A 12,440-nucleotide genomic window follows, 5' to 3' on the forward strand; every position below is an offset into this window, starting at 1 on the left:
CTGGCCCTTTACGAGGCAGCTGCTGGCAATGCAATGCAATGCCTTCTTCCCAGGGCCGCAGCCTCTCTCAAGGCTTTGGAAGGCCCCGCGAGGCTTTGGAAAGGCCATGTATGACTTCAAGAAGGCTGTGTGTGGCCTCGGGAAGAAGGCAGCCAGCAGCTGCCTCACGAAGGGCCAGGCTAGGCACATCTCATCAGCAACGGGAAGAAGAAGACGGTGAAGGTGAGTTGGGGTCAGCAGGAGCTGTGAAGCGCAGGGCGGCTTGCGCGCCCTTCCACCCCCAGCAGCAGCTCTCTTGGCTACACTCAGGCCGGGCAGCAGGACCCACTTACCGGCGTTCCAGCCTGCTTGCGAGCTGCCCGAGACTCGCGACTTCCAGCCGGCTTCCCCACTGACTTTGCTTGTTTGAAATTGGCAGGAAGTCACTTAATGACCCACGGTGATTTGCTTACTGACAGTAACCAGGGTCTGCCAGGACTATCGTCGCTAAGCAATGCGGTCATGTGATGTCAAGCTTTACAACCACAGCGCTTAGTGACGGAAATTCCGGTCCCAATTGTGGTCATAACCCCAGGGCTACCTGTAGTCAGTCAGTCAGTTTGTTGCAGTCTTAGACCAGTACAAGAAGGGTGTCCATGCATGATCTGGGAGCACTTATAAATCTACCTTAAGAAATCAGTAAATAAAATTTGAAACAAATTTAAAATACATCTATAAAACAATCTGACTAGAACCTGTGAGTAAGGCCCAAAAGGAGCAATTAATGTCCTGGCTATAGATGAAGTAGTATCTAAAATTACATAAAATATGATGATATCTAACATTTATGTAGAGTGTGATGATATCTAAAATTACAAAAAAATTGATAGTATCTAAAGCTACATAAAGTACATCTGTGTAGCAGGAGTTCATCCTATCAAGATTATTTTCAACATATGGGCTAGTTTACAACCCAGAATTACCTGTGACCCATCACCGCAACCATGATATTTGAAGAGTAACAATTCTATAAAGCAGATTATTTGGGTCTGTAAATTGGGAACGTCTTTAGCCATGTTACTGCAGTGTTTCAAATCATGGATTTAAGCAGAAACCATGGTCAATTAGCACTTCAAGTTAACCTTTTCAGAAAATCTTTGTAAGTTAGCAAAGGACGCAATCTGTAACCTAGACATACTTTTTAAGAGTCGCTTTTAAAGCCTTGCCAGCCCTAAGCACCACATCACGCGTGGTGGATTTAGACTGGCCTTGAGTTTAAAGGTGCATCTCTAAAGGTCTAGATTCAGCTTCCCATCCTGGCCACGACCACAGCTTCTCCCAGCTGCTGGGACTCGCCCCTTCTTCCACCCGCAAGATTCTGGATCAGCCCCCGTTGGGCTCCCTGGCTCCTGTTCAAGGCAGAAGAGCCAAGACGGAACAGTCCCAGGGCAGCTTGGCTAAATTCCTGCAGGCGCTGAAGAGCCACTCGCAGTCTTTGCCACTGCAAAAGTCCCCCCACCCCTACCCCTCCAAAAGAAGACCACTTGGTGATCCCAGGGACGGCGTACCATTGTTCCTGTCTGATCGCTGTGGGTGGCTGTTGACCGGATTAGGCTCGCCGTGGGTGGCCCAGCGGGTATGAGCGATTCCAAGGTGCACATCAAACTCAATGTCCAGATCTATATCCTGCTGTTCTACAGAAAGAAAAAAATATTTGCATTTTTAAAGGCTTTTTTTATACTGGTCACGAAAAGAGGAATAGGCAGCGCTTACAATCTCTTGTCTGGTGATGCTTAACCTCACTGATTTTGGAATTGTAGCCATCGATGCAGCAACGAAGCAGGACTTCTAGAATATTTGTTGGGGTTTTTTTGTATAATGTTGTTTTTTATTAAGTAAGTAAAAAGCAAGAGAAAAAAACAAAACAAAGAAAGGAAAAAAGGGGGAAAGGAATAGAATGCTTGCATATAATTACATACATAGCAGTATAATTCCTAACGTCCATGTTGTTATCTTTTTTTAAATGAATGTTGCATAAGTTTTATACTGAGGTGAGAGCTCAGGTGAGAATTAAAAAGGTAAGGTTTAATAGAGTGGTTAAAAAGTTAAAATTAAAAAACAAAGCAGAAAAAATTGCCTGTAAGAACATTCAAACAACCCCCCATTTGTTCTAGAACATTTGTTAATGAATGTTTACTTTTACCGCTCCCTATAAAAATTGTAGCTTTGCTAGGATTGCAGACATAATGAAATAAAAAGACAGTTTTATTTCACTATGTCTAACAATCTTAGCAAAGTTCTTTAAAAAAAAATCTTCATGTATTTGAAAGAATATAAGAACTAAGTACCATAAAGAAGAAGAAATCAGGCAGAGATATCAAAATACAGGTGGATAAACAACAGTATATTAGCATACATCATACATCATTAGAAGTGTATAATATTACAAAATATTACATACTGATTTTCTAGTCAAAGTCTACCTATTTCTGGTGAACTTTAGGCTAAAAATACAGGTAGTCCCCAGTTTAAGAACAAGTTCCATTCACAAGCTCTGTCCTTAAGTCGAATTTGTATGTAAGCCAGAACAGTATTATTGTATAATACTGTATACGTCGTATTGTGTAATGAACTCAAATCACTGTGTATTTAACTTGAATTTTGCTACAATAGGCTCTGTTCTTAACTACGGGTCGTCTGTAAACTGGGTGTTCTTAACCTGGGGACTGCCTGTACTTAGTTAACATGGTTCAGATCATCAAAAGATACCTACAAGTACTAAATAATGCATTCCACCAATACTATAAATTATACAAATAAGAACTTTAAAAACCAAATGTTGAATGCAGTCCAATTCCACCTTCAAGGCTGTAGTGCAAGAATGGTTTCCAATTAAATTCTGCATCGGATTTATTTCAGACGTCAAGATATACTCCCATAATTTAATTAGCCATTCTCCCCAAGGAGGGAGTCAACCCTAGCAAAGTTTTATGGGCATCCATCTGGGGGGACAATTGATTTAATATTACCATGAGGGTTTTTTTTAAATCATTTTGAATTATTCTACCAGTATGTTCATAATTTTAGCCTGCCCAGAATCTTTTACATAGGATGGGCTACACAAATTGTAAAATAAATAAATGCAAGAGGAAGAGAGGGGGCTTCCTGAGCCCACTGAAGTCGTGCTGAACCAGGGTCCCTAACCCAGAATTGCAGCAGCTCAAATTCACACTAGTGAGGCACCCCATCGGCTGCAGGATCAAGTGGGGGCTGGCACTTCAGCTGTTAGGCCCACTGCTTTAGGGGCAACGTGCAAGGAAGAAGCCACGGCTGGAGAAGCAGGAGAGACACTGTGGAAGAGGTAAGAGCGGGATCCCCTGAGCCCCTTTCGTTCAAAAGTCCCCACGGCCACCATCCTCCCCATCACCCTAATCGTGGAACAGAACGAGCAGAGCGCACGACCTCAGGCCTTGTGCTCGTGCAGAACGCTTTGCCTTCTGGGCCTTGATCCTGGCTCTGCACAGGGAAAGCAACCTCTTACCCAGGATTACCCAAATCGAATTATTTGTAGATTGCAATCTAGACAGGATTACACAGCCCTATCACTTCACCCACCTGCTACATCGGGGCCTGTTTTAACGGAGCCACCAAAAGGAAAAGGAGGAAGACGAGACTTACTGTTTACTTCTTCATCCAAAGCCTTCACTTTCCCTTTCTTTTTAATGAGCGTGATCTTCCCAGCGTTGGCCTCCCAGTCCTTGTCATTCCCACCATCGATTCCAACCCCTAAGACACAGGAGGGAAGAACGGCAGGCAAGCTCATAGCTCCCCTTGCAGGATTAAGGGTCCCCAGGCAAAAGAAGACCAAGGGAAGCCCCCCCCCCACTGTTTCTCCACATTCCAGAATGCGCTAAAAACCATCTGAATAGACACCAACAGCTTTGTAGAAATATCAGTGGTGGAACTAAGCATTATGATCCAATATGGAGACCATCATAAAATCTTAACATAGACTTCTGAAGGAGATCCACCTGGAAGGGTGTCCAGAAAGACAATTAAACATGCACAGTAAAAGGGGTAGGGCGCCAATCATGCAGGCAGTTAGTGATTTATTTGATGTATTTGATTTATATAGCCACCCACCTCAAATGCATGACTCTGGAGGGCTGTGATGGAATGGACTTATGAAGGCCAGGCTCAGGGAGATAAGCGCTTTCTTAGCTCGCCAGAAGAGCGTGGGAGGAACAAGAGGATGAGACTGGCACCTCCCTGAGGAATTCACACCGTTGTGGCTGGAGGACTTTGGGAACTGGGGTTTGAGTCTGGGGAGATTCCTGCTAGAGGTTGTAGCTAACAAACATAGCTGGACTGGATTTGCATGGTCTCTTGGAGTTCCTTGGGCTAGGCCTGACAGAACTGCTCTCCTCCCCTGGACCCTCCCCAATTGCTTCTATAAGATTTTGCATGCCCCACACAGAAGGGTCTTCTCCCTAGCCCGTAGTCTCTTGGAGTTCCTTGGGCTAGGCCTGACAATGGCTTACAATTAAAAAACAACAAAAAGAACAAAGTGAAATCTTAAAACTTATAAAGTCATATAAAATTATACAAAAAACTAAGTAACATAATCTACAGCTGAGGTTTAAAAAACCATTTATACTCAACATGGCTGCCATCTTGACTTTTATAAGACCACCAACCCCACAGTCATCCCTGAAATTCTATACAACTTTGAAACCATTTTAAAAAAAAAAAGATTTCCACAGGTAAGCCATGTAAATGTGACTTCTACGAACATTCCAGCAGTCCAGGAAGAACTGCCAAACGTTTATGAGGGGGGGGGAAAACTGGGAAAAGGCTTCTCGCAGGCCATGGTTTCTTTAAACCCTAATATCTGAGCAAGCCGTAATAGCCTGCTTCACACAATGCTAAGCCATAAAACAGATCACCTTGTGACTCAGTGTAATGTATGGACTCACCCAGAGAGTGCGGTGGTATCTGAACTGCATAGTCCGGATTCTAAATGGCACGTGATTCTATGGTTATACTAGCAAAAAAAGTTCCTAATAATTTCTCACTGCATTTTTCTTAGAAGCAAGGCAAGTTTTGCCCTACAGTATAAGTACAGTGACCATATGTCCCTTAGGATAAAGGACAGTCCTTTATTTCAGAAAGCTGTCCTTTAGATCTATTTACTTATCAAAAACTCTTTTTGATAAGTAAATAAATCTTTCTTTTGGTCATTTCACTTTTACCATACAAATGGTACCACTTAATGCACAGTCTTTCACATTCATGTGAAAAATATGAAAACTGAACAGTCTTTTTAAAATAAATTTACATATACTATTTGATTTTACACATTCTTATTACAATATGCATTTCTGTAAAGCTTTTCTTGGTTTTGCTCTTAAACTTTCCTTTATAAAGCAAAACTATAAACAATTAAAATGCTTTACCCTTTCAGATTTGCCCCCTTTTCAGGTCTGTCCTTTATTTTTTCCAATAAAATATGGTCACCGTACTCATAAGCGAAAAACTTTACCCTCTATGGGGTAGGTGATTCCTTGCTTCTGTACAACATCCATCACCACAATCTCACAGAGCAGGCAGTCTTTCCATGCCCGACCTTCATCTTTAATCTTTTGGGGAGGGCAGGGACTACAGAGGGTGGGTGATGGCACCAAATGGGCAAGGCCATGTCCTGCAGGTGGAAGCAATCAGGATCCTTATTCCTGGTTTGGGTGTGGGGGAAGAGAGTTTGGTTCCTTTTAACTCGGTTAAATCTATTTCGGGGCTTACCCTGCTCTCCAGATTTCCTGCTTGCAAACTGGGGGGAAATTTAATGTAGTGAAACGGTTGGTGACAAATTTGAAATATGAATTAAAAAAAATAAAATTTCCGAATTTGCACTTGGAGGGGCCTCTAGGGATTACATACAGGTTCTCCAGTCAGTTCCAAACTATGGTTTAGCATGAAATGCAGCAACAACAGGATAGCAAACCATGGATTCTGCTCTTCCTTCTAGTGCGAATGAGGTGGAGTTGGCAAATTGTGGCTTCCGCTTTTAATATAATCAGAACCGGACCCATTACTCGAATATTCATTTCTCGTGAGGTTCCAATGCAGGCGACGTTTACCAGCAGCGCCACAGAAAGAAGTTCAGGATGTAGGGGAACCACCCACCACGCGACCAGCTCACCTGCAGAGTCATATCCTCTGTACTCCAGTCTCTGAAGCCCCTTAATCAGGGTCTCCAAGATCTCCCGTCTGGTCCGGGGAACGTGGTAATTCAGGTAAGCAAAGATGCCTAAAAGATCATTTAAAATGGAAACAGGAACCACATTAATATAATTCCTTGCAGGTCTAACGTACTGTCTCATTAGTAGTCTTCACGAGTACTGTACATCTAAGCAATGGCTGCTTAAACTATACATGGCAGTAAAACATACTTTTTAATTGGCTGAGGTGGGCCCCAAAATAGTGTGCGTTTGTTTTTAAATGTTTTTAAATATATTTTTGGAAAAAAACAGAGGGTAGCCTAATATTGCTCACGACGCATTTAAAACAGAAGTATTCTGGACTGGATGACAACTGAATCACGTAATACAATCCTTAATATGCAGGAAGGAAGAAAGACTGTCTTATTGTAAATGCAAACTCCTGTCCCTGCTCCACCGAAGCAGCCGTGCCCAGCCGCTGGTGCTCAAGGACTGGCTGCGTCCTGAGCCTTTGGCTTCCTGGAGGTGCAATGAGAAGACTTCGCCTGCATTTTGGGCCTGGGGTCAAGGAGCAGCATGACCTTCTGGATGGGCAAACGCTAGGAATGCTCCAGAACCGCAGGAGAAAAAACAGCTGTCTGGTTTTGTATTCAGCAAGGTGCGCGAAGTATGTGTAAAAATGCCAGCTGGGTCTCCATGCCCAGGTCTGAACCGAGTCCACAGTCGATCCCTCTACTGCGGTGGAAGCCGTTGTTCCTCCACCTTTTGCTTATCTCAAGTCAGGTTTTTTTTTCTTTGAACGTCTTTGACACTGTTCCCAAAAACATTTACAGAAAGTTTAATCTTCCTAATTTTGGGATTTAGACCTTATCCTCACGAAACGGGTGGCATGCAAGCATGGCAAAATAAAGAATTAAATGTAAGCACCCTGCACACTTAGAAAGGAGAACTGTCTAGTTAGTTAGCTAGCTAGCTACGACAATGGCAGCTAGATGCTTTCTCGTCAGTAGCCAACACAACCCACCATGCTTAGGCAACACCAGAATTTCGTGTCAAGGGACCCCAAGAAGGTATACGAAGTACGGCAAATACGATCACTTACAGTCTGGCTTCTAAAGGGGCCCAAATCTTTATAAATACTGTAAATTAGCAGATGTGCAGAAAGGGGAAAGTTAGAAACCGATACATAGTCTTTTTCGTTCTCTCTTTATTTTTTTGTATTTAATTGTTGTCGAATTTGCTCTGTGTATCTTCTTTTTCTCTTTACCAACATGTACAAAAAACAGTAAGGAAGAATGCAATGGAGACCTTAACGCCAAGTCAGTAGCTTAAGCCTGAAACCTTTCTTATACAACAAACCTTTTAATGCACCTGCAGCGGGGTTTTTAAAAAGTATATTCAATCCTGGACGGAAAAGCCAAATAATGTTATGCTCATTAGCACGGGCCATGATGGCTGGGGATTTCTGGGAGTTGAAGTCCACGTATCTTAAAGGTGCACTCGTCAGCAACTCTTTGAAGAAGCTGCATCTTTTCCATAGATTACATGTGGCCTTAGAAGTCATTTTAGATTTAAGGAGGTCTCAACAGGTGTGACGTGTGCACCCACATGCTCCAAATCACCTTCTCCCCTTCAAATCCAGATCTCCCTGACACGTCTTTACTGGGAGAAGGCACAAAATAGACCTCCATTCAGCCAGAAGAATAGCATCCATATCTGTAAATGGGTCTACATCCTGCCAATCCTCAGATTTAGAGGACCAAAACCAAATGTGGCAGTTTTCAACTACAAATCACTAACATTTGATGAACAAATTTCTCAACCTCACTACCAATCTGAATTCCGATAAAAAGGAGGGTGAATTCTGGAACATACGCTAAAAGCCAAAGGAATCTTGGACTCCTTTCACTTCATACAAGGCCCAGGAAGGAGATGAGCTTCTACTGTTCCCTCTCCCTGGCTGTGGAGGATGGGTCCAGCTGGGGCACCAGGATCCAACTCTAGCTGGCAGTCATTTCTGCACTAAGTTTGTTCCCATGCCAACTTCCTTCTTCTCTGTGCTGACTGTTCACCTTTACGTTGCAGAAGAAAAAAAGTCAACAGAAAAATAGAGCACCGAAAGGTACATACGGAGAATGCAAAAGGGCAGGAGAAGATGACAAAAGAAACAAAAACCACCGAAAATGAAGCCCAGCTCAGGAAGGAGGACTGAGCCAACCTCGGCAGATTAAAAAAAAAAAAACAAGCAGGGCCAGAGCTGTAGACTAAATGAGGAAGTAAAAATAGCATCCTGAATGAAAGGAACATTTCATGGACACATCCGTGTGGCAAACAGGATTTGAGCCAGCTCACCTTTTCACAGAAAACATTACAAGCCATCCTCCCCTGCTTGCTGGGGTGCAGGTCTGGGGAGGAAAGAACCTCTGAATTCACTCCCCAGGACCATTTACACCGAAGGCTGATCTAAAACAACAGCTTAAATGAAGAACAAGATGAAAAGAACTCATAAGTAATAAATAGGCAAACAAATTTAAATGAATACTTAATAATAATAATAATTTTCGGAACAGCTATTAGGATAGGCAGGAAGCATCAAGAGAAATCACGAGTCCTCTCTGCTCTCGAGTAGTCAGACCACTCTCCAACCATTTCTGGGCGCTGCATTTTCAGAAGGATGTTGACAAACCGGAGTGTCCCAAGCCCCAGGTGCTGGGAAGGAAAATCTTGGGAGGAGGGTCTGTTTATCCTGGAGAAGAAAAAACTGCAGGAGACGCAAGAGCTGATTTCAAGTGAAGGGTGTCGTGCAGAAGACAGGCAGCATTTTCAGAGCTTTTCCAGAAGGCAGGACAAGAAACAGAGGGTTTAAACTGCAAAGAAGTAGATTTCAGTTGACCATCAGGAAGAACTCCCTAACTTCCATTGTTCAGCGCTGTCAAGGAGGCTGCATAGTGGATTCCTGCAGGAGTGGGGCTAAGTGATCTCTGGGGTTCCTTCCAACATTCTATGATTGAAGGGAGTCCCTACCTCCATGGTTTGGGCTTTAACACTAGCGTGCGCAATTTTGCAATAAAGTAGGTCACAGCGTCCTAGGTTGTACATTAAAAATCAGAATAAATTGCTCCTATTTATTTTTTGCTAAGATGGAAATTGTTGCTCCTGGGGTCTCGCCTTAATCAGTAAGCCATGGGATTTCTCCCAAGTTCTGCCCTCTCTCAATTCACCCCAATGAGTGTTGAATAACCACTGATTTTTTAAAATCATTCCACCTTTAATTTTCTAAGAAAACAGCTATGATGCTTTGATTTCACGTCAGCAACACTTTATAAGATTTATCCCCCCTTTTACCTTCCCAATAATTTAGGCCGACTAAGATAATCTCATAAAACGGCTGAGTCTCAGCATTAGAAAATGTTATCAACAGCATATAGGGGGACAAAATCATCATTAAAAGAAGTCATAATCCAGCCAGCACACAGCTGCTCTTCCTGTTCAGAGGAGACAATGCGCAGGACCCAGCCTCTACAGTTTGACAGCAGTAGCAACAGTGAAAATACATTATGCTGTCCCAAGAGAAGCAAAATAACACAATAAAAATAAAACCACACTGCTTTTAGATACTGTGCCACCATGGTATTCTCAGCCTAGCCCAAAATATCCGAACTGCTTTATTTTATTCGATGCATATAAAAGGATGCTGGGAGACAAAGTACAGGCTGCTACAGAACAGGCGAGCCCAACGCTGGATTTGAAGACACAATGACAGTCTACTCACAGCGAATTATTTATAGCATCAATTGCCTTTTCTATTGTTAGCATTCTCACGAGCAATTGGAGCGCTGCTCTGGGAAATCACATTCTGTTCTCATTCAGCCCCCCCAAGATTTGAAAGGCAAACACAATTAAACACAGAAGCTGGCTTTGGCTTAGCATCCAGTCGTGCAACATGGGGGGGGGCTGCCTGCCCCCTTGGGGACTCGGCACACCTGGCTTAGCGTGTTGTGTAAATCCAGCTATTGTGTACAAATCACGGTGTATAGCTTACTGTTGTGTGAACCCAGGCTTTTTCAACAAGCAGCGGTTTAGCAAAATGAGTGAAACTGGCCATATTTTGCATGCAAAAGATCCCAAGTTCGCATTTCCACTTTTTCTCCCCAGACCCCCCTGTGAACACCAAACTACAAACACCAAACGGGCAGGACCACAAAGCTGCCAGGAAATTAAGATAACTGGTGATGAAATGGGGGAAGGGGGGTTTAATGGATGAGTGTAGGATCCTAAATAAAGGGCCTACATAGTCTATGGGGAAGAAGGCAGGATGTAAACTGAAGATATACACTGTACAGTAGAGAGAAACACATATTTAAATTTCGCTTTAGCCACTAGGAAACCTCCTGAGTTGTTGGGAATCTGACAGCATATAAATCATCATCAACATCAACATCTTCATCATCATCCTCTGAAAGCCGTTTCCTTTCTGCTTCAGGACTTCATGCTTCTTGGCCTGGTTCACACATTACAGAAATGCCGTGGCTGGCTTAACTAAGCCTTACTGAATTAGCCACAAAGATGTGGGTTCACGCTATCCCATTACACCGAAAGCCATCGTTTGCAAGCAACAAAGGTGAGGTCCACACCACCAGCTATCCCAAAATCCAGCAAACCATATTATGGCTTAGGACCCAATTACAGCTTTTTTTATTGTCTGTTACAGAAAAAAGGGGCTGACTGGATGGTGCCAACCCGGGAGCAGTTGCGTTTGGCCACGCCAGGAAATTTAAAGAGCAGCTCTCAGGGCACTCACAGGTCTGCACAGAGGCACGTTCGCTGACCGTAAAAGCACACGTGTGTTTGCTGGACCTGAGCCAGCGTCTGGACGTCCCAGGAGGGTCCGTGGCAGGCCTCCCCTCCTTGTGGGGTGCGGACCAAGTGACAGGCCTGCTCGGTGGTGGCCCCGCGTTATGGAACCCCCCGCTCGCGCCAGAGGCAGAGATAGCCCTGAGCCTGCTGGCATTTCGCAAACAAGCCAAAACTATTTCGTCTAATTTAGTCTGGCTCTGGGTGGGGTGCAACTGTTGGTTGCTCCAGGGTGCATTAGATTAGTTTAACGTTAAGGCATCTGCAATGTTGAGTAATTATTTAATTATATTATTTTAATTATTTCCATGGAGAAATCATGCGGCTTTGTTTTTATTTTTGCACTTGCCTTTCTATCTATCTATCTCTGCCTCTGTCACACCTGGGTTTTTCAGAATTCACCACCGCGCACTCCTCAGCAAAAGCCAGACAAGGCACGTCACGATTCATTAGCCTCGCGCCTGCACCCAGCCGCTCTCATGCCCAACTTTTCCTGGTTCAACTATTTAAACATTCCACTTCTTCCACTTACCATAATCGACCAGCTGGTTCACACCGCACCTGCCTAACAACGCACATTCAAGGCACGTGCTGTGCCCCAACCTTTTGAAGCTGTCCTGTGATGGCCCGGTTCACACAACATGCTGAGACAGAGTTGCCCACCGAGTTGCTCAGTCACTTCCAACTCTTGGTGACACTGTGCCACACATATGTCACACTATGTGTGAACCCAGCCAGGAGGACTGCAGAGGGCAAACGAGAAGACCTATTTCTTTTCCTAAATCCTGCCCCCCCCACCCATTTGCCTTCTCCCCCAGACACTTTTTGAGCATCTGAATCTTCTGCCCCCCCCCGGGCTCTTCCTTCTACACACCTGCCTCAGTTACTCCGACAGGTACCCCCGTGGCATCAGGGTGGTGAGCTCCTTAGCTGCTCATATATAATAATAATAATAATAATAATAATAATAATAATAATAATAATAATAATAATAATAATAATAATAGCAGTAATAATTTATTAAACTTGTATGCTGCCCAACTCTCAATGCCTCTGGGCGACTCACAATGTTCAGGCAAAGTAATCACAATAAGAGATAAAGGGCGGCAATGCAGCGAGGGGTCTCCCTCGCCCTCGCCCAAGACCCCAGACCCCGTCCTTAGGGCTCTTCTAAACAGCAGCGAGGGGCGTCTGAGATAGACACAGGGGCAGAGACATCAGACACGCGCCACAGAGAGCGCATACTCCGCCCTGGGATTCAACCCCCGCCGGCTGCATTCGCACGACCCGCCCACCCCGGGTTAAAGACCCCCGGGGGTCCCTCCGCCCCCGGGCCAGCACCCACTGCTGCAGAGGCTTGTGCCACGATCCCTCCCCCTCCACTGAGCA

The 12,440-nt window shown here is 44.2% G+C and overlaps 1 protein-coding gene across 2 annotated transcripts in view; it reads right to left on the reverse strand.

Annotated features, from left to right (window-relative positions):
• Positions 1–12,440, reverse strand: part of GFPT1 (glutamine--fructose-6-phosphate transaminase 1) — a 45,790-nt gene that overhangs the window by 32,352 nt on the left and 998 nt on the right. For both annotated transcript variants that reach the window (XM_088151988.1, XM_088151987.1), the window contains exons 2-4: positions 6,179–6,286; positions 3,658–3,765; positions 1,548–1,673 (exon numbers count right to left, since the gene is read on the reverse strand). In XM_088151988.1, the coding sequence (XP_088008114.1) occupies positions 1,548–1,673; positions 3,658–3,765; positions 6,179–6,286 (342 nt within the window). The remainder of the gene's footprint in view (positions 1–1,547; positions 1,674–3,657; positions 3,766–6,178; positions 6,287–12,440) is intronic.

The sequence above is a fragment of the Python bivittatus genome, unplaced genomic scaffold, assembly GCF_059951505.1.
Source record: "Python bivittatus isolate LINGU-HERP-01145 unplaced genomic scaffold, Pbiv_v1 ctg000680_np1212, whole genome shotgun sequence".
In the NCBI taxonomy this organism is placed as follows: Eukaryota; Metazoa; Chordata; class Lepidosauria; order Squamata; family Pythonidae; genus Python; species Python bivittatus.